The 23,317-nt window shown below is 37.0% G+C and overlaps 1 protein-coding gene across 1 annotated transcript in view; it reads right to left on the reverse strand.

Annotated features, from left to right (window-relative positions):
* Positions 1–1,472: 1,472 nt before the first annotated feature.
* Positions 1,473–23,317, reverse strand: part of LOC128868404 (lysophospholipid acyltransferase 6) — a 92,485-nt gene continuing 70,640 nt past the window's right edge. The window contains exons 3-9 of the mRNA XM_054110458.1: positions 21,310–21,533; positions 18,066–18,234; positions 17,645–17,815; positions 10,398–10,745; positions 10,091–10,291; positions 9,873–10,004; positions 1,473–4,651 (exon numbers count right to left, since the gene is read on the reverse strand). Of these exons, the coding sequence (XP_053966433.1) occupies positions 3,884–4,651; positions 9,873–10,004; positions 10,091–10,291; positions 10,398–10,745; positions 17,645–17,815; positions 18,066–18,234; positions 21,310–21,533 (2,013 nt within the window). The 3' untranslated portion in view covers positions 1,473–3,883. The remainder of the gene's footprint in view (positions 4,652–9,872; positions 10,005–10,090; positions 10,292–10,397; positions 10,746–17,644; positions 17,816–18,065; positions 18,235–21,309; positions 21,534–23,317) is intronic.

Raw genomic sequence — 23,317 nt, forward strand, 5'->3', positions numbered from 1 at the left:
TTATTTTTGTCTTGGTATCATAAGCATTCCTCATATACAGTGCCGGTAAAAATAATAGCACCAAAACAAGCAGCTCACTTTATTTCATGGCAAAACTTGACTAAAAGAAAACTTGGTTTGCAGATGCTTTTTTCTTGTCTTACTGACAGTTTCTCTGATAGGCGAGAGCAAAAAACAGAACTAAAATGATAACGGTTCTTCCCAAAAGAAGCAAAATTGAAAGGGGAATGCAAAATATGGCGGTAAAAATAATAGCACCAGGCACATGTTTTTGTCGGAAAAAGCATTTGCGCGAAAATTAGCATTGGCAAACACACGTTTTTGTTAGAAAAGGTGATTAGTTAAAAGACAAAACATCTAATTAATATCTATTTTTCAATTATGAGCCGCGGAAAGCACTGCAGTGAAGAAAAAAGGACAATTATAAAAAAATGCTTGAATAGGGCAAAATCTTCTCCGAAATAATACGGTTGAAGGGCTGCTCAAACAAAATGATTTGTAATGCTAAGAAATTTGTGGTAGTCTGATAAAGGTAGCTGTAAAACACAAACTAACTGACGCAGCACGTTCAAATTTTGACAGGAGTCAACTGACAGATGCCTGTATTTGACAGGAGCAGTATTTCTTTTTCAGTAAGGGGTCAGAAATACAAAAAGTCACGGACTTATTGACCCGCCCTCGTACGTTATTCTAATCAATCCTTTGGAAAACTACAAATGGAGCGTTATTTCTTCTCATGCTATAACCCTTTTTCTTTCTTATTACAGCTCGCAATTTAATTTGTATGTAAGCGAATTATTTATCAACATTCTATTTAAACCTCCGCTGGACACCTTTTTTGAAACCTGCGGGTTAGGGCTTCTTCCGTCCTGTTCGAGGATCCTTTTTAAAAGGTTATATCCATAAATCGATAGAAAATTAAATTTTAGAAAACTACCTACAGCCATGGTCATATAAATAGCACATTTAGACTTTGAAACCAAAGAGTTGAATATGTTTTTAAATAATTATTTTTTATTGGAGGAAAAAGCAACATAAAAAATAAAAAAACTTATTTACTTCCACTTTAAAACAAAAAAATGGTCAACAAGAATTTCAGTTCTGATTTAATTTACGAGAATGTTGATAACTCACGAAACCTCCTGGACATATAAATAAAATTCCAAATAAGAGCAAAAATTGTAAACAAATCAGATAGTTAAGTAATAATGTTGTTTTACCAGACAAGTATTTTGTACTACTATATCGACCGTTTTTGATTACTTCTTCAAGCCGTCGCTCCATGCTTTCTACAAGCGTGTGGCATCTTTCCTTTGGAATCGAGTATCAAGCTTCCTCAACTGCGGCCCACAAATCTTGGAAATTTTTTAAATTTTTGTTAGCGATTTTGACCTTAACGCCATTCCACAAATTTTCTATTGGATTGAGATCAGGGCTCTGCGTCGCCCAATCCAGTACATTAATGTTTTCTCTTCTGAGCCATTAGTTCACTGTCTTTGCAGTATGCTTTGGATTATTGTCCTGCATAAATGTCCAATTTAATGGCATAAACTCAAACACAAATGGCTCCATTTTATTCTGGAGTATATTCATATTCTGAAATCTATCCATTTTGCCAACTACGCGAACGATCGGCCCAACCCCATGCCAGGAAAAAGCTCCCCAAACCATGATGCTTCCGCCGCCGCCGCCGTGTTTAATCGTCTTTTTTGGGAACCTAGGATTTAGCGCTTGATTTTTTTGACGACGTACAATAGTTCTCCCATCTGGTCCCATCCTATTTATTTTGGTTTCGTCGGTCCAAAGTACGTTTTTCCAAAACTAAATGGATTTGTCTTTGCAGGCTGTTGCAAAGGCAAGTCGGTGTTTGATATGTCTTTTTGAGGAATGATTTTTTTTTTTTTTTTGTTTATGCAGCCAAACAGCTGGGCTCGTTAAGTCACCTTCCTACAAACTTTCTGGACACCTGTATACCAGATTCTTGGTTTATTTCAAGCATTATTTGCCGTGCCGACTTAAAAGGATCTGCTTTGCTCTTGCGTATTACAGCTCCATCCACATTAACATCAGTTTTGCGCGGCTTTGGTTTTCTTTCCGTTTTTTTCGCTTAGATATATGTAAACCATTTTCCGAGAGCACGTCATCATTTCAGCTATTTCTGCATAGCTTTTTCCGTTTTGATTCATACGGTTGCAATGTTTTCCACGTCCCATTTTTAGTAAATACTTTAAAATTTTATTTAAGAAACAAAAAATTATACTAAAAATCGCTGAAACAATATTAAAGTTTTACTCTCCGCTGCACAAGTTACAATGTGCTATTTTTTTGTCCACTTCCAAACAGCAATAAGCATAAATAAAATAGAATGCAAAAAATTTCTTCGAAAAAAAAACAGTAAATTCCTCGAATAAATGCAAGCAAACAAATTTATTTGATCAAAGCAGAGTTCGAACTAAAAACTTAACTTAACATATAAGGTTAGCATTTGTGCTATTTATCTGTTCATGGCTGTAGAAGCTCAAGTCGTTAGCTATAATATAAATATGTTAAGCTCACATCCAAAGTCGAAAAACCCAGACCCGTTTGCCCAACGAAGGTTTAAATTGGTATCCGAACAATTGACGATGAGCGCACAATTCGATTGTAATCCACGCAACTTTCGCCTGATGTCAATTGCTTCTGTGTGTGACCCCTACTTATTATAGAAATTAATTTCAAATTAATTACAAATTCCATATTTTTAGTCATTTTAAAAGTTTTATATTTTTAGGAACAAAAAACGTGCAGAACGTCCAGTCATTAGGCTCAAGGCCTTTAAATCTCTTTCATACATAACAAACAATTAAAAAAAAAACACACATACAAATTTAATTATCCCGACAAAAGCCCAAAAATAATGATATTATACATAGATAGCTATAGGTAAAAAGCTATACCACTCTTGTTTTTTTTTTGGTTCTGTTTTTGTTTTTTTTTTTTTTTTGATGAATATTAAATGTAAAAATGTTGTTTTTACTGAGTGATAGCTAAAAATTTCCAATTCAATACGAGATATGAGTTCGAGCTATGTTTTGTTGTCTTTAGTTTTATTTGAAACAATTTTTTTTTTGTTTTGTGAAAGTTAGCGTTTACATGTAGATTTTTACAAGAATTTGTGTAGGAACTCAAGCGACAGAAAGAAACAAATAAGTAAAAAAGTTTTTTGTAATATATAAAAATGTATTTTAACGACAGGCTTTGCTCAAAGCACAGAAAACATGGTTGTACCTGCCTATTCAGGCAAAACATAACAGATTTACATACAAGCAAATGTAATGGCAATTTTCAATTTTCAAATGTTGTTGTTGAGTAAGAGCAAAAAATCGCATTTAAGCCAGTGAAATTTTTTGTAAACCAGTAAATATTTTAATAATTTTCGCTATCAGTTGTTCTTTACATACAAATATACAATATGCACATATATGTATGTATGTGTTGTTGTTGTTGTCTCTCTGCCTTGTATAAATATGTACATTTGTTCTGTGTGTCAATATGCGTATGTGCGTGTGTGTGTGCGCGTGGGAAGGTGCGTCTTCGTGTGTTCGTGCTTTTGTGTGGCTGTTTATTTCCTCTGCTGCTTTTGATGTTTTTCACGTAAATTTTTTTAGTTTATTTTTTTTTCTATTTCTTTGTGTCTTCTCCCCTTCTGCTTTCCAAATAAGCTAAGCTTCAAATCTGAGCTCCATCCATTACTTTCATGGACTTGCGTTGTAGTCCCCCCCCTTTTGTTTTTATTTTTTTGTAAAATTTTCATCCTTCTTCTCATCCTACTCACTCATCCCAGTCGACGCCACCACAACCCAACCCAGTTCGGCATGCCTTTAAATGCTTGTGGCATTTATTACTATTTTGCATGTCCATTGCTCAGCACCGCCGGCAAGACGTTCGCCTGCTGCACCACAGCGTTAATCACTTCGATTTCTTTTTTCAGAAACGCGCCACTCTCTTCGACGCCATTCACTAGTTTGTCAATAGTTTCGTTGCCACTACCGCCACTCGGCGCTGCTGCACTGGCGGCACCAGCGGCAGCACGCTTGCGTAGGCCATCTTGTGCTATGTGCGGTAGTGTGGGGAAGTCACGATTGCGCATCAAATCCTTTTTAAATTCAACGATGCCACTCACCGTCTCTGCTACAGTCTTATCAATGAATTCTTCAATATTCTTCGTCTCTGTGCCGATTTTCTCCTTAATTTTATTGCCCAACTGATCCATTTCGCACTCTTCGTGCTTCACACTCACAGCTTCGCGTGCGCACGCTACGGTCGGCAACAGCGACGGTGGCTGTGGTAAGTTTTTGTTTGTTTTGCTCGCTGGCGCGTTGTTGAGGTCCCCATCGTCGTCGTCGTCATCGTCTTCGCTGAGATCATTTCTATTGCCTTGAGGTATTTTTGCTGTGATATCGCTAATAACGCCCTGTACAGCTTCGTCGCACGCCGGCAATGAGGCGGTGCTGGAATTGTTGGACTTGAGTTTTTCATCACTTGGTTGTTGCTGTTTTTGTGGGTGGGATGCGCGTTGTTCTCCGCGTATGAATTTCGGTAAAATAAAAATGGTAATAAGTGCGGCTATATGAAGGCACAAATAAAGTTTCAGGTACAATCTAATGCTGCCCTATAATGAAAAGAAGGGAGGAATATTAATGTAATTTGTATGTTCTGTAGTTTCCCAGCTAAATTAAAAGTTATTATAAATATATTACAAATACAGATTATAAATATGATTATATTGGAAGAGGAAGAGGAGGACCTCCTTTGCGTTGGAAAGATCAGGACTTGGCTTCATTTGGTGTGTCCAACTGGCCCCGGTTAGCACGAGAAAGAAACGACTGGCGCGCTTTGTTAAACTCTAAAATCACGTATGCGGTTATCGCGCCAATTAAGAAGAAGAAGACGAAGTAAAAGTAAGCTTCGAATCAAATATTACATCCAAGACTTTAAATTTACTTACACATGACAGGGGGGTTCTCGAAATGTGATAAGAGGAGTCAATAACAGTGCCACAAATGGAAAAGATAATTTGGAAGCACTTATTTATTGATACACCAGTTGCTGAAATTGTCTAAATCAATTTGCATCAATTCAGAGTCGAGGAAGTTAGTAATCGTCGCATAAATCTTAACGTCGTCTGCACAAAGCAGGAATCTTGCTGACGAAAAGCAGGAGTAAATATCGTTGATAAACAGAATAAAAGAAAGCGCGCCCAGAATGCTACCTTACGGAACCCCAGAGTAAGCAACGAAAGGAAGAGACCTAACGTTGTCGACAACGACGACCAAACAATGGCGATTCTGCAAGTAAGATGAGATCCAACTTAAGAAGGCTGAGCGGAAGCCGCCAATGGAAGATAATTTTTTTATTAGTATGATATGGGAAACCCGATCAAAGGCCTTAGAGAAGTCAGTATAAACGGTGTCAACCTGGTGTCCTGATTGGAAGACAGCGATACAATCATCCGAAAATACAGCTAAATTAGAGACTGTTGAGCGGCCCGGAAAGAAGGCATGCTGGTTCGGACGCACCATGTTCTTGACAGCTAAAAGCAATTTGACCTGGATGATGCATTCAAAAAGCTTTGCAGTGGCGGAAAGCTTTGAAATAGGCCTGTAGTTACTAATAACGTTTTTATTACCACTCTTGAAAATGGGTGAAATGAAAGTCAATTTCCAGGCATCAATAAAAGTACCCGATGTTAGTGATTTGTTAAAGATTAACAACAGAGAGGATAGTAAATAATCACACTGCTTGAATAACACCGCAGACAAACCATCAACATCAGTGTTTGAAGAAGATTTGAGTCGAGTAATGCCTCTAAAGACATCTTCAGTGGACAATACTAGCTTGTCGAAGTCAATAGATGGTTGTACATTCAAGAAAAACATTAAAGACATTAATCACATAACGGTGGTTTGTACTAGCCTAACGGAAACGAGATGAATATATACAGTAGCGTGCAATAGTGAGCACATGTTGGGCGATTTAACTTTAAAGTCTCTGAAAAAATCCAAATCCACAACTTAATGAAACAAAACTTTCAGCATTTATCCGTTGCTTAATTCTTAAAATAACGGCTTAAATAAAAACATCAAATAAAAATGTAGGAATGGGAAGGAGGCAATAATATAAAAAAGTACGTATTTACTCAGTTTTGCACGTCTGGCACTCATGGCTAAAAACTAATAAATTTTAATAGTTAATCCATAGGCCTTTATTTTTTCTTAGACTTTTAATGCGTTTGGGCATACTTTCGACAAGATTCTCGATAAATGTGCGCGGAATTTGGTTCCACTCCTGCTGTACCCGGTCCCATAGCTCTGTTATGTTCTCAGGAGCCCTGCGATATTTTTCCAGCCGCTGTTTGGTTATTGCCCACAAATTTTCAATTGGATTTAGATCCGGGCTTTGTGCAGGCCAATCTATTACCTGAAAATTTTGTTACGACAGCCATTCTTTAACAATTTTGGCGGTATGTTTGGGATCGCCAAACATTCCAATTTCTGTATTTTCGAGCAAATGCTCGATGGGCCTTAATATGTTTGAGCGATAACAATTGATTTATACCCGATTCTATGGAATGCTCTACGCGCGGTCCACTCGTTGACTTTCTTTTTTAACATTGCTGCAGCCTTCTTTGGTGTCACAAAACTGTTTTTACGTACTTCTTGTACCATAAGGCGTGCGTCTGAGTCAGAAAGAAGTTGTGGTCGACCTCCAACATTCGGTGCATGCGCTACATTTCTTCGCTTCTGTACATTAATAACTGTGCGTTGGCTAATATTTAATGTTTCAGCAATTTTTCTGGAGGAATTTCCACTATTAGTCAAAACCACGACGCTGTTTTCGAGCTCCACACTTATTTTCATCATAATTGATATTAATATTAATCAAAAAGCGATTGTCTAACTTCGAACACCTTTCTACTACTAATAACAAAAGTAAAAACACAGTAACATGAAACAAAAACTATAACGGTATATAATTACAACTGTACTAAATGTTACAGCTCCTTTCGGTTTACATAAACAAAACGTGCAAAACTGAGTAAATACGTACTTTTTTATATTATTGCCTCCTTCTTATTCCTACATTTGTATTTTTTGTTTTGTTTTAAACCGTTATTTTCAGAATTAAGCAACGAATTAATGCTGAAAGTTTTGTTTCATTAAGTTGTGCATTTAGATTTTTTCAGAGACTTTAAAGTTAAATCGCCCAACATGTGCTCACTATTGCACGGTACTGTAAGTATGAAGTAGGTGTGGCCTTGATAGTCCGAGCCATTTTTCAAAATTTGAAATTTTTGACTTCGCATGAACGAATAGATCGCCACCGATATGATGGCTGAGTCGGACTTAACATTCATGAAACGCATCATTACTGGAGACGAGACGAGGGTTTATGAGGACGACACAACAGGCGATTGAGTGGAGAGCTCTGAATGAGACAAAACCAAAAAAAAACACGTCATTGCCAGTCAAAAAAAAAAAAAAAATGAAGAAATGCTCAAAGTGTTTATGGACCACAACGGTATTGTACACTACGAATTTTTGCCTGAAGGGCAAACAGTTAATAAAAACTATTATTTAGATGTTATGTCACGTTTACGTAAATCAATTCGCCAAAAAAGAGAAAGGATTTGTAGGACGGAATTTTGCACTACGATAACGCACCGTCACACGACGCCATCATTATCTGTGAATTTTTTACTAAGAACGAAACGAATACCATCCAACAGCTTAAATCTCTGGGTGCTCCTTGGCTCGACCTATTCAATCCAACAGCCATCGCTGGGCTCACTGCATTTTTTTTTCTACTTTATCGAGTCAAAAAACCACAACATGGAAGGCATTTTAACTGCCGAAAGGAAGTAATGGAAAAATTGAAGACGGCTCTGATGGCTATACCGAAAATACAGTTCCAGAAATGTTTCGAGTGAGGGATCAAACGCTGGCATAATCGCGTTGCAGTTGATCGGGAGTACTTTGAAGGCGATCATTTAACTTTTTAAGAATGCCATAAACTTGTATTTTGAATTTTCTGAATATATTCTGGGAACCGTTTGATCAGGGTGGTATATTCCTCAATGCAAGCACGACATGGCTCCCAATTTATCCTGCGCATCATGTCACCCCAGCCATTCTCCGCAACAGAAAGCAAGCTGATATTGAGTTGAGGAATAAGTTCATAGCGTTTTTAAGTTTTCTTTTGTTTTAAAACGATTTGTTTGCTGTTTGGCAAAGGGTAAGTATTCCTTTGCCCTTCTGAATTCGATGAACAACCTCTCAAGTGACTTTTGAAGAATGGCGACCAGTCGCGAATTGGCGGTAAAAATGAACTGCGATCATAAGACGATTCTCAATCACCTTCATCTAATGGAATTTACCGAAAAATTTTGAGCTTGGGTGCCTCACGAGCTCAACGAAGGAAACGAAGAAAGTCGTTTTGAAATATTTTCTCAGCATCTCGCCCGCCATCGAGCGACACGCGGTCATAAACAGCGCTTTTTGTACCGAATCGTCACGGGAGATGAGAAATGATGCGTATTCATCAATATGAAGCAAAGAAAGGATTGGGTGGCTCCAGCAGATATGCCGCCAAAATCGAGAGTCAAGCCGAATCTTCATTCAAAGAAGATCATGATATGTGTTTGGTGGGGCTCGGAGGGCATGGTGCACTAGGAAATGCTTGAAAAGATTGCCACGGTCAACAAGGAGCTCCACATTGCCCAGCTACACCGCGTGAATGAGGCTAATCGACGGAAAAGACTTGATCGACATGATCAACAACGACCTTTACAACAACGCCGGGTCCCATGTTGCACAAGTCGTCGAAGTTGCACTCCAAGAGCTCGAATGGGAGGTCCTACAGGATCCGCCGTATTCTCCAGACTTCACATCGACCGATTACCATCTTTTCCTTCCCTGTCAAATCATATGAAGGTCCTTAAAAACTGGCTCAACAACTTCTTTGACACCAGACCAGGCGATTTTGGGCGGAACGGCATCAAAAAATTGTCGAGAGGTGGAAAGAGGTTGTAAACAGCAACCGCGGCAGTAAAGGGTTTTCCAATAACAGGTGTTATTTTGGAATGGATTGCGCTATCGAGAGATGATTAAAGATTTTTTATGGCCGGAAATGGATGCTATTGATCTGGACAACGTTTATTTTCAACAAGACGGCGCTACGTGCTACACAAGCAATGAAACCATTGATATTTACGGGAAAAGTTTCCGGACCGTGTTATCTCTCGAAGAGGGATAGGTGATCACAATTGGCCACAGAGATCTTGCGATTTCACACCTTGTGACTTTTGTCTTTGGGGCCACGTGAAGGAGAAGGTTTACGCGAACAGCCCAGGGTCGATTCAAGACCTCAAAGACGGAACTCGTGAGGCTATCGAGGACATAGAGCAGCCACTTTGCAATTCGGTTATGCAAAATTTCATGAAAAGGATATTGTCCTGTAAGCGTGGTCGTGGTGCTTATTTGCCTGATGTTATTTTCCACTACTAACGGCATACCTTCCTCTTTATAATGAAATAAACATCCGATCATTTATATTAAAAAATAGAAAAATAAAAAAATATATTATTGGAAAACCCTTTATAATTGATTTACTTATTGAAGTAATTATTCTCTTTTGTTTTAATAAAAATCTTCGGCAAGAACGCTACGAACTTATTCGCCAACCTAATAGATACAAAACGGGCAGTCAATAACTAAATTCCAATCATAAATTCATACATTCGAAAATTTGTTTCCTCCATCAACTCGAAATGAACTCCAGCAAAGGTAAGCCACATAAACACGCCTTATTAGTTGCAACTCCCCGAAACTTACCATGAATTCAAGCAGAACAAATGGGAATGTTGTATAACACATCACTAGGCGTGTCGTCAGACATGTCAGTATATCATAGAACATACGCGTGAACTGGGTGCGCTGGAAGCGATGGCGGAACATGCGACGAGCCTACAAAATTAAAAGACAGATGTAAATTTTTTGTTGTAATTTTATAAGGAAAAACAACAGGGAAGAACTGAGAAATGGGTGCTTACCAGGCGCGCGGCGGTGACCATCATCGCACCGGTGGCAAATGTCACATAGTAACCGGGATAGAAACCGTGCCAGACGGCGCTCAGTGCGAACGTCAATGCCGTGCCATACTTTTTCGGCACACGCTCATAGACGATGGTGCGCAACCAGCGATTCGTACCGCAATTCCAATTATTTATCGCATCGCGCATATTTGCGGAAAACTGTAAGCGGAAAGAGCGTGTGAGTAAGGGAGTAAGTAGCAAATAAAGTTATACACATAAAAGAAGAAGTAAAAAATATAAAAAATGTTCATAAAATCGCACTTACCTCAAAGCCAAGCACGCTAATGTTTGATATTAAATCCCATTTCGAGTTGCCATCCTTGTCGTAGCCGGTGAAACCCAGACCCGAATTGTTGCATATGGCATCGGCCAGCAGCCACGCGTGGTAATACTTGAAGCGTATGCACGATGTCGCCATCATGGCATACCAAAACTTATACGCCATCGAGGTGCTCTCCACAAAGCCGTCCTCTTTCATATTCTTAATGGGATACATTTTGACGAATTTCATAAATATGAAAGCACACACCATGCTGCCGATGACTTTCTTGATGACCGCCTTGGTGGGCGACGGTTCCAGCACCAGCTCTGATTTGCCATTATCTAAATTGCCCTGTGCAACAACAACAACAACAAGAGAAAAGAAAATAATAATGCAATCTAATGTAATTATGGATGCAGAAGCTGTGTACTCGTAGTTTATGCGACTGCTGGATTATTATTATTATTTTTTTGTTTGTTTTTCAGATATATACATATGCAAGTGTGTGTGTTCACATATGCAGTGATACGTGTGGCAGCAATTCAATTGGCGCTGCTATGGGAATTTTGTCTCAGGGTTAAGGTAAGCCAGGCTATGCGCTTAGATGGTAGTCAGATTTGTATGCCTGCAGGGACTTTGTTTGTGGCTAGCCAATGCGGCAGGAAAGTGTATAGATTATGTAGAATGTGGTTTGTTAGGTGTAAGTGCCCGCGATGGGCCACAAAATTGTGTTATATATTTATTATTAACTAGCCACCCTGCACGAAATTGCTTTTTGCATTTCCAGTTTGCTCTGCTTCTAATAAGTAAAAATGGAAGTGGTGCAGCTATTCTTCAGTTTTTTGCGAACAAAAGGAATATAAAACTTGAAATATATAAATATATATTTTTTTATTTTAATTAAGCCTATACAATTTTAATAACTATTATATATACTGTGGGCAAAAAGTAAGGTGAATTTGGTTGTAAAATTAAAAATCTTTATTTATTCTTGTAAATCAATGCCATCCCCTTCAAAATAATCCCCTCTCGATGAAATACACTTATGCCAACGATTTTTCCAATCCCCGAAACATGCCAAATACTCCATTTCCGGTATAGCCATCAGCACCTTCTTCGATTCAGCTTTTATCTCCTCAATCGACTCGAAACGCGTTCCCCGGAGTGGTCTCTTGGGTTTTGGGAATAGCCAGAAGTCACACGGAGCCAAATCAGACGAATACGGTGGTTACGGAACGATATGCGTGGAATTTTTGGTGAAATGGTCACGAAGAACGAGTGCAGTGTGAGACAGTGCATTATCGTGATGCAAAAACGAAGAGTTGTTGGCCCATAATTCTGGTCTTTTTAGACGAATTGCTTCACGTAAACGACGCATAACGCTCAAATAATATTCCTTATTAACAGTTTGGCCAGGTGGAAGGAATTCATAATGCACCACACCACGAAAATCGAAAAAAACTGTCATCATGGCCTTTATTTTTGAACGACTTTGACGTGCTCTTTTCGGTCTGGCCTCGTAAGCATAAATCCAAGTCTCATCTCCCGTAATGATGTATTTGAGCTTGTCCTGATAGTCTGAAAGCATTGTTTCACACACATCAACGCGACAACTTTTTTCCAAGAAATTGAGAGTTTTCAGTACCAAACGAGATTTGACTTTTCGTAGGCCCAAATGGTCTTTCAAAATGGTTTTCACAGATCCTTCTGATATTCATATCAGTAAGGTCTTTAACAGTCAACCGACGATTTTTGAGCACTAACTCCTTCACCTTATACACGTGTTGGTCATCTGTTGACGTCGATGGTCGTCCGGAGCGCTCGAAGTCATCAACACGTTCTCGACCCTCTTTGAAGTCTTTGTACCACTTATAAACATTTTTCTGCGACATGGTCGAATCACCAAATGCCTTCTGCAACATGCTAAACGTTTCCGCAGCCGAAATTTCATTCCGCAAACAAAATTTGATGGCACTTCTCTGCTCAATCAAATCAGACATTGTAAAAATCGAAAAATGCACTCTTGGTCGTTTGGTAAACACAAGCGTAAATATATTACATTCACATGAAAGTTGGCCCAGATGTTATTAACAGTGCTGCCAACTCATGAAAAAAATAGCTAGAGTGAAATTTTAATCCCGCGCAATTTGACCTTACTTTTTGCACGCAGTATAAAGTGGAGTTGTCATGCAGCACTAGCATCAAAGGCTATAAGCTGTCCGGCAAGTATCAACGGTTTTAAATCCTTCTGAGTAGGTCGGCGTCTTTTAAGAATCTATACATTGTTCTGATGTTTTTCTTCAGATGGGTTCATAAGAAGTGAGGTGCGGTCAGTTCCAACGAAATTCTGTTGCCTTTTGGCATCGATCAGAAAGCAATTAGATGAAGAACGGTCGTTGAAGTGTTACAGAAGGGACATAGGTTGCTCCAGGCCCTTTCTAGAAGATGAGCATATGTGCGTATCGTGTGTGCAATTCGGAGCCGCATGAAAGGCGTGAGCACGTTTGCTGGTATGGATGAAGGATAGTAAGCTTTGGTCCGGGTTGGATTGATTCTGGAGTAATGACGGTTGTAATCTATCCAATCAAGGGTAAATGTGGTGCGTCTTTTTTGGTTAAAAAAAAACAACTTTGAAGGGCCCCTCTACCTTCATTGTGCGAATTTGGTCAAAAAGGTTGTCAATTTTTTCTTCTATCTAAAAGGGCTGAAAACCTATTGAAGAAAGACATCCCAGTCTCAAAACCCAGTGCGAAATATGTAAACATGTTATCTACATTTACACTGATCGCCAGGCAGTAATAAAGTCCCTAGCAAAACAGTCGACAACCTCCAAAGTAGCCATGAAATGCTGAACATCTCTTAACGAGTTGGCTGAGTGATTTCCTATAAAGCCTATTGTGACATAGGGGGTAACTGTAGCGCCAATGAACTAGCGAAACTGGGCAGCAAGTTGGCTGAGTACACATAGGCATACCCTCATAGAGATGTAAGCTACTTATCTTTGAGGAAATTGTAAGAGCAGCGAACGAAAGATGACGTAATGAAACCATCTGCAGAATCGGCCGACAATTGTGGCCGACTCTCAATGCTAAACGCATAGAACCTTATCATTTTAGATAGATATTTATTTACTGAAATGGAAGATTTCAGTACTGTGGAAATCAGGGATGTCTGAAAAGTACACACTGCTAAATGCCTTAGCACGCATGACAGACAACACTCATATCTTGGTACGTGGCCATAGTAGGGGGGCATAGCAGGGGGCTTCCTCCAGAGTATCCGAAGTGGTAGCAGTGGGCTGCCCTGGAAGCGTCTACTTTTTGCAATTCCAGAATCAGGCTGTCGACAGCTGGACCCACACCGATACCTGTAAAATAGCGAAGGAAACGTGGCCAGTTTAGAACAAGTTGAGAACTGATGGGCTGTTACGAAAGTCAAGAACAGACGTCTTTAAAATTACGTCAACAATAACCGGCCACTGGCTTTTAGGAGACCATGTCAAGTAGATGGGGTGGCCACACAACGATAGATGTAGAAGCTGCAATTCCAGAAACATCTCAGGAACCAGTTTTTCACTATCTGTGTGTGCGACCAAGTCTGGGTGTTCTACGATATAGAATCCTGGGGAAATTCTCAACGAACCACTTGGTAGAAATTGTAGAAAAGAAACTAAATGACATAGGCAGATTTATAGTCAAATCACGATGGTTTAACTAAAAAACGGCATTGGCTCTACTAGTAGTGCACCTTTTGTGATAATTAAGGCTGGGACGTGTCACCCAGACAGCACCTCAGCCAACCAATCAACCAACACACTGGGTTTTAGTAGAGGTAAGGCAAGTTCCCCATGCTGCATCACAATGGACCGCTTCAGCCTAACCAACCTAACCATATAAATATGTAATATTTCATGACATTGTCTTTTATATACCATCGCTCAAGGCCGGTTTAACAATAAAACAACAAAATTAATTATCGTTTTTACTAATTTATCGATATTTTTACCACGTTTCAAGTAATATTGGCTGTGCTTGATCGTTAAAAAAATTATTTGTAACCATCTAATTTTCATGCCGACAAAAAATGTTTCGCTTACCCTCTTTTTACCTCTTCTAACTCGATTTGTACAAGAAAGAATCTATAAAACTATAGGCGACTCTGGTAGCCAATTCTTATCAGTAAATATAAAATGTAAACAAAAATCAGCTGATGGAGTTAACTCCAATCCGGCGAAAATGTTTAAACATTTCTCAAACATAACAGAGTTCTTTACTATATTTAGAAGTTCGGTGAAAATAGGCTATTATTAGACACTCCACATAGACTTACATTAAAAAATACACTAAAAATTAAAGCCATTATTTACGTATGAGTCGTATCACACTGGATTTGAGACATTCTAATTATAGTCTATCAATATTTTGTTTCGTTCAATCATCACCATGACTTCCCGCACCGAACTGTGAATCGTAAGGCGGAGACAATAACTTTATTATTATCATATTCGCCAAGCGTACCCGCACATGTATTGGTACAGAGATATAATATTTACATAGAGTGGCGATCAAAATAATAGCAGCGCAACATACTGTAAAGTTTTGGCTTTTTATCTATTTTTTGTTTAATTTTTTTGTATAAAGATGTAGTTCAAAGTACAACAAATTCAGAAAATAATTTAAAAAAACGTGCACACTTACACTTATGGCCAAAATAATAGAAACGCGATATTTTGAGCAGTTTTGACTACTTTTCGCTTTGCAAAAGATTTATAAAACTTTAAACTCTTTAATAAAAATTTAAAAAAATTAGGTAACATTTATTTTATTAAAAAAATTATTAAAAAAAAAATTATAAAAAACATACCTAACTTTTTTTTATAAAACTTTTATTTTGTACCTAATTTTTGTTTTTAATTCTTATGAAAATGTTTCAAGTCTTATAAATCTTGCACTAAAGTTTTATAAAAAAAAATTTTTGTTACCTACTTTTTATAAAAAAAATGTTACCAATTTTTTTAATTCTTATTAAAAAGTTTTATAAATCCTTATAAAGTACAATTCACAAAAAAAATTTTTATTTTTATTTTTTTTTAAAAAAAACAGTTTGAAAAAAAAATTTTTTTTTATTAAAAAAATAAGGTGAAAAATCAGATAAAATTTTTTTGTGAATTGTACTTTATAAGGATTTATAAAACTTCAAACTTTTTCATAAGAATTAAAAAATTTGGTAACATTTTTTTTTTTATAAAAAGTAGGTAACAAAAATTTTTTTTTATAAAACTTTAGTGCAAAATTTATAAGACTTTAAACATTTTCATAAGAATTAAAAACAAAAATTAGGTACAAAATTAAAGTTTTATAAAAAAAAAGTTAGGTATGTTTTTTATAATATTTTGATGCATTGTAATTTGTACAAGATTTATAAAACTTTAAACTTTTTTTATATTAAAAGAAATTAGGTAAAACTAAAATTTTTATAAAAAAAAAAATAGATAAACAAATGTTTATAAAAGAAATTAGGTAAACAAAATTCTTTTATAAAAATTTAGTGCAAGATTTATAAGACTTCAAACATTTTAATAAGAATTAAAAACAAAAATTAGGTAAACAATTTTTTTATAAAATTCAGTGCAATTAAAAATATTAGGCAACAAATTTTCTTTTATAAAATCTTTTCTTTTCTTTTTATAAAAAAATAGATAAAAAAAATTTTTATAAAAAAGTTAGGTAAACAAAAATCTCTTTTTTTTAATTTATTGCAAGATTTATAAGACTTTAAACATTTTAATAAGAATTAAAAAAAAAAATAGGTAAAACTTTTTGTTCTAAAATTCAGTGCAATTAAAAAATTAGATAACAAATTTTCTAAAAATTTAGTGCAATGTACTTTGCACAAGATTTATAAAACTTTAAACTTTCTTTTTAAAAGAAATTAGGTAAAACAAACTTTTGTAAAAAAAAATAGATAAAAAGAATTTTTATAAAAAAAATTTGGTAAACAAATTTTATTTTTCTTACTTTATTGCAAGATTTATGAGACTTTAAACATTTTAACAAGAATTAAAAAAAAATTAGGTAAAGCATTTTGTTTATAAAATTCAGTGCAATTAAAAAAATTTAAATTTTCGTGCGATGTACTTTGTACAAGATTTATGAAACTTTAAACTTTTTAATAAAAGTTAAGAAAAAAATTAGGTAAAACTTAATTTGTTATAAAATAAAATGAGATAAAAATTTTTTTTTATTAAAAATAATTAGATAAAAAAAATTTTTGTATAAAAATTTAGTGCAGGATGTATAAAACTTTAAACTTTTTAATAAGATTTAAAAAAAAAGTTAATAAAATTTGTTAAAAATTAAACAAAAATTGGTTAAAACAAAATTTTGTATAAAAAAGAAATTAAGCAAAACAAAATTTTTTATAAAACAAAATTTTATAAAAAAAAGTTAGGTAAAACATTTTTATATAAAAATTAGTTTCAAGATTTATAAAACTTGAAACTTTTTAATAAGCTTTAAAAAACAAAATATTAAAAAATTTTTTTAAGATTAAAAAAAAAAAAAAAAAAAAATTGGGTAAAAAATATAGTCCATTAAGTTTTAGTATACAAATTTTTGTTGATTTTTGATAACTTTATTTTCTGGCGATGTTGCCCATTTTTACCACGAATGCACTAAATTTATATTTTTATGTGGACAAAATGCGCAACACCGACAGGGGAAAACATTCTTAAATCAACGAGAATTTTTAGCCATTTCAAACTTAGATTTTTCATACTAAAATCTAATGGCCTATAAACTTGTGTAGCAAAAATCCTGATTAAAAAGTTTGAAATTTTGGTGAAAATATGAGAAATTTTGTAACTCTTGTACACAAATTTAGTACATTGTTTTATATGATAATTGTTGTGACTGAGCTGCATATACTTTTAAAAATTGAAAAAAAAAAAAATTTTAAAATTAAAATTAGAAAAATAAGTGAAAAGTAGTGAAAACTGGTCAAAATATGGTGATTCTATTATTTTGGCCATAAGTGTATGTAAATAACGATTGCTCAATATTTTTTTATGGTAATAATTATTTTTTTTATAAAAAAACAAAATTAAAATAAACAATCACTCAAAACTTTGCCGTACATCGCGCTGCTATTATTCTGACCGCCACTGTACATGTACATATGTTTCTTTTTTTCATATTCGCACATTAAAACAACAAGTAAACAGAAAATGCGTGTACGCGAGTGCTACTTACATTGGTCGATGGTCGCTTGAGTAGATTATAGCCTTCGACAAAGTCAATGTAGTCTTTGTAGAATACCATTGGGCCGGCCAATAGGCCTTGGAAGTTCAAAACGTACGAGAAATACTCGAGCGCCGATGGAAGCTTATAAATGGCATGGTATTGTTGTGCTTTTGTAAGGTCCTACAATGACAAATAGAAAAGTGAAGAGGATTAAAAAGTAAGCAAGAAATAAGATAAAGTATAAAACAAAAAATGAAGCAAACTATTGTAAATAAAAAATAATTATTTATGAGAAATGAGAATGCGAATTCTCATGCTAACCTTCGCATACGCTTCACACCTATGCACACCTACTTAGAACAAAACTCACTCACTATTTCTATACGTGTTTCCTCACATCCTGCCATTAGTGTGTAGTTGGGGCACTCACCTTATGCTGGCGCACAAAGCCATCGTGTATGCTAAATGCTAAACTTGTTACTTTTTGTGTGATTATCATTAGTGGGCCGGTGATGTCCAGCGAGTAGGAGCCATAGTCGTAGATTTGCCTAATCAGGTGGATGCACAGTAGGTAAGTCATGGCGACAAGCATAACATTTCTACGAGAAAAAAATTAAATAAATATAATGCATTGTTTAAAAATATATAAAATGCAGCGCACAAAAACTACAATAATATGTAATTAAAAATGCATGCATGTAATGGAAAACATATACAGGGTGATCTAGACATAAGTTTAACTCTTAAACGTATATATGCACTTTCATGCACGCGTGAAAACTTGTCCGTTGCGCTATGACCAAAAATTCTAACTTAAAGGAATACAGTAAAATTTTGAACTTTTCAGTTTTCAGAAAACGACTAAAGGGGTTTCCCATTAGAGGTGTTATTTTGATATGAAAAAAAAAAGATAATTTTTAATATAAATGATCGGATGTTTATTTCATTATAAAGAAGAAGGTACGCCGTTAATAGTGGAAAATAACATCAGGCAAATTACCACCACGACCACGCATACATGACAATATCCTTTTCATGAAATTTTCCATAACCGAATTGCAAAGTGGCTGCCCTATGTCCTCGATAGCCTCACGAATTCCATCTTTGATGTATTGAATCGACCCTGGGCTGTTGGCGTAGACCTTCTCTTTCACGTGGCCCCAAAGAAAAAAGTCACAAGGTGTTAAATCACAAGATCTCGATGGCCAATTGTGATCACCTCAACCTCTTCGAGAGATAACACGGTCCGGAAATTTTTCCCGTAAAAGATTAATAGTTTCGTTGCTTGTGCAGATGCAATGACCTGTGAGAATTCCCGTGAGCATTCTCAGTTTATCCTTTGGTAGGTTTATGGATATTTTAAACATCTTTTGGTTGTACCCTCTCCAGTAAGAATTTCGGCTGGTGTAGCCCCATAGTTTAGAGCCAGCAAACCTCTCTTAGCTTTCGCTCCTAAGCTACTCCTTGGTGGTGTGTTGTCCCATTGCAAGGAAGTGCTCGGTTTGTATTAATAACGAGGCCTCAGTCTCTCTTACCAATGCGTCTGCTACTTCTTTACCAGTTATACCCCAGTGTGTCGGGAGCCAAATCAGCCGGATGCCATTGTGCGTTCCTAACAGATTCAGTTTCTTGATACACTCAAGTACCAGTTAGGACTTAATCTGCCTGTGAGCATTTGGTGCCAGCTAACCTTCCATACTCTTAGCTCTTCTCTCCAAAAGCTTCTCCTTGATGGTGTGTTGTCCCATTGCAAGGAAGAGATCGGCTGCTAATAATGGCGAGGCCGCAGCCTATCTTGCCAATGCGTCCGCTATTTCGTTCCCCTATGGCCTGGAACCCATATTAACCGGATGCGATTGTGCGTTCCTAGTAGATTCAGTTCCGCGATACGCTCAAGGACCAGTGAGGACTTAATCTCACAGGATGATACGAGCCTCGAGTGCCGCCTAACTGCCGTTCAGAATCGCAATTCGCTCATTTCGAAAATTACAGTCTAGGTTTATCTCCATCTGCACATCTGCACATGACAGATGGTATATATCTCTGCTTGGAAAGCTACTCATTGGCACAGAACGCTTGGTTCGGGAGCCATATATTATAGCGCTTATGCCTTCTGGGGTCTTCGAGCCATCTGTGCACCAGTGCAGGGTACACTCCTGGAGTTTCTTTTCAAATTCAGGTCTACTCCAGTTTGACTTATCGTCCAGTTCTATACTGAACGTCTTTTCGAATTTAATAACTTTAGTGATATCATTTCTGGGTAGCTGAGTAAGTGGGAGCTGCAGTCTCTGCAAATTCCATGTTTTTAGATGACATCACTTTTCCTCTCTCGAAGCTTTTCCTGGTTATATTCAATAGGGTATGATTGGCGGATTGCTGAATAACTATTTGAAGTAGTGTCAGCTCAAGCATCATTTGCATCGCAGGTCCACATCGCCCGCTATGATGCACACGCATGCAAAGCGCTGAAGATGAGTTAGCGCTGCCCGTACTGACTCTCGATGCCCAAGCAACAGTTCCATATGTTACCATTGGTCTTATTATCATGACGTACATCCATCTCAGGATGTTTGGGCTACAGTCCCAAGATTTTCCATTCCAATTCCATTTCAGTGAACGGTGACCGGTAAATTGACAGGGTGACAACCGTTTGGTGCTGCCTACGGGCTGCTGGAATCATCGGCTCATATTTCTTAAAAGTCGAAGCTGGCGCCAATCCAATAGTGAATATCGAACGCCATCGCGCCAAGATAAACGACTTTTTGGTGCCGGAAATTGAAGTACGCGATCTTCACAACATTTGATTCCAACGAGACGGTGCTACTTTTCATACAGCCTGTGAAACAATGGATTTAGCGCGAGTCTCTCGTCTCGGATTGGCCACCAAGAAAGTGTGATATCCCGCCGTTGGTTTTTTATTTGTGGGGCTATGTAAAGTCTAAATGTTTTGTGGATAAATCAGCTTCGATTGAGGAATTGGAAGCTAACATTACTAAAGTTACTTACGAGATACAGACCGAAGTCCGGCAGCGAGTCATTCAAAATTGGTGTTTATGGATGGCCGAATTACGGCGCAATTGAGGATAACATTTGAAAGGGATTATCTTTAAAAAATAAATGTCGTGAATGGTTCTACACAAAAATAATAAAGATTGCCCAATCAATTTGAATTTTTGTTGTTTTATTTCAATTTAAAATCCGACACTACTAAATTCATCACCCTTTACTAAGAAAACTAACGCAAATAACTAATAATAATTAGTTAAATGTTGTTTATTATTTGATTTATTGAGTCTTGTGTTGTGTTGCTTAGTGAAATATGAAGCTTCTGTATTTTTTTTTTTTTTTCTTAATATTAATAATAAAGTTCAAATGCATGACGAGACTGAATGAAATGAACAAATTGTGGTAAAACAAATACTGAATAAAATTTAATTAGTTTTTCAATAAATATAAATTTTTGTTCTATGTTGAGGTCTCTCCTATTATTTTGAACACAACTATATGTAGATACTGCAAAAAGATGATGATTTTTGTTGAATTAGTTTACAAATCTTTTTATTCAAAACTATTCTTATTTCTGTGCCACCTTTTATGTGCCACCCTTTACTGTTTGTTAATATTTGTGCACTTCTACTAAAATAAACACTCAAGCATAAGCTTAATGTACGTACCGTTGTACCACCCGCGGGCTCTGCGTACGTATGACAATATAACAAACGGCTGGAAGTCCGGCAATATGTACGGCTTGAGGGCCAAAGCAGAAATAGCCAAATGCCAAGCCAACCGTCAGTGCGAATATGTGGCGCACATGGGCAGATACCCTGGAAGGATGCAGGATGGAGCGGAACAATGAGGCTAGGAAGAGTGCGCCAATTTGACATATTAAAAAGTTAATCTGCAAAAAAGAAGAGAAATTTCATATCAATTAAATGCTTTTGAATCAAAAACAAAGAAAAAAGGGGGCAAAAATGCAGTTCTAAATATTGGCCTTGAGGGTTCAAAAGTTGTTGAAAAAAAGTCTAAACTGCTCCTATAAATACGTGTATGTATAGTATGTAAATATGACTACTCTATTACATCAAAACAGTGGCTAATTGCGGTAATTAAATGCAGATTAATGAATAATAGTTTAACGAGTACATGCAATTTACTTAACAATAACAAAAACATGCACTGTACGACGACGACCAAAATCTAGCTTAATTCTACGTAGTGATTAATGACACATTCACCTCTCATTTCACTGCTCATTTCACTACTCACTTAGCACACTGTCATCGCACCAATTAACACGGGTGCGAAGTAAGTCTAAAGTGGCATAAAATGTAGCCCGATTTCGTAGGGGTGAGTTTATAGAGAGACTGAATGCTGGTGTAATTACAATACAAGTCGTTGCTGATTTCAAGGTAGGCGGGTAGAAATCGCAGTCGGTCTTTAAACCAACTCACTTAGACCGTTGTGGAGCCATTGTAATACCAGAGTAGCAGTTTATCTGATACTCCTCGTTAAAGCATTTTGTTTTAAATGCAAACCCATTGACCTGGCTGACACACACGAGGGGCGTTCAATAAGTACCCGTGTTAGAAATGAAAATACCATTTTTCAAAAATTTTTTTTTTTCAACATAGTCAGTCCCCTTTTAGAAAGATATATATATATAATTGGCGCGTACACCCTTTTTGGTTGTTTGGCCGAGCTCCTCCTCCTATTTGAGGTGTGCGTCTTGATGTTGTTCCATAAATGGAGGGGCTTACACTTTCAAACCGACTCCGAACGACAAATGGTTTTTATGAGGAGCTTTTCCATGGCAGAAATACACTCGGAGGTTTGCCATTGCCTGCCGAGCGGCGACCGCTATTAGAAAAAACGTTTTCTTCATTTTGGTGTTTCACCGAGACTCGAACCTACGTTCTCTCTGTGAATTTCGAATGGTAGCCACACATCAACATTCGGCTACAGCGGCCGAAAGATAACCCCCCAAAAAATAGGATTTGCCGCTCCCTCCAAAATACGCCTCTGTCTCGGCGATGACTTCCTCGTTTGAACTAAATTTTTTTCCCGCGAGCCATTTCTTCATGTTATGGAACAAGAAAAAGTAGCAGGAAGCCAGATCGGGTGAATTCGGTGGGTGCGGCAGTAATTCATAACGCAATTCAAGCTGTTTGGCGGCGATAACTCCGGGTGAATATGCTGGTGCGTTATCGTGGTGAAACAGCACTTTCTTTTTCGCCAAGTGCTCTCGTGTCTTCAATTTTTTGTGAAAGCGGTCCAATAACTCACTATAGTATAGTCCAGTGAGCGTTCTTCTTAAAAAAAAATGCATGGAGATGACGTCGTTTGCACCCCAAAAAATCGACGCCATGACCCTTCCGGCCGATGGGAATGTCTTCGCCTACTTTAGAGTAGACTCACCGGGAGAAATCCATTGTTGCTTAGTTTCTGGTGTGTAATGATGAATCCAGGTCCCATCAACGGTAACAAGTCAACGCAAAAATTCCTTCGGATCTCGCTTGAATTGCTTCGAACACGGCCTCGAAGTTAACAGGTGCATCCGTTTGTTGTCCATCGTGAGCACTCGCGGCAGTCAGCGAGCCGCCAATTGTTCAACGCCAACTTGTCATGTAGAATATTAATTGCTACTCCGGTCGATACATCTATGGCTTGTGTTACTTCGCGTAC

The sequence above is a fragment of the Anastrepha ludens genome, chromosome 6, assembly GCF_028408465.1.
Source record: "Anastrepha ludens isolate Willacy chromosome 6, idAnaLude1.1, whole genome shotgun sequence".
NCBI classification, from domain to species: Eukaryota; Metazoa; Arthropoda; class Insecta; order Diptera; family Tephritidae; genus Anastrepha; species Anastrepha ludens.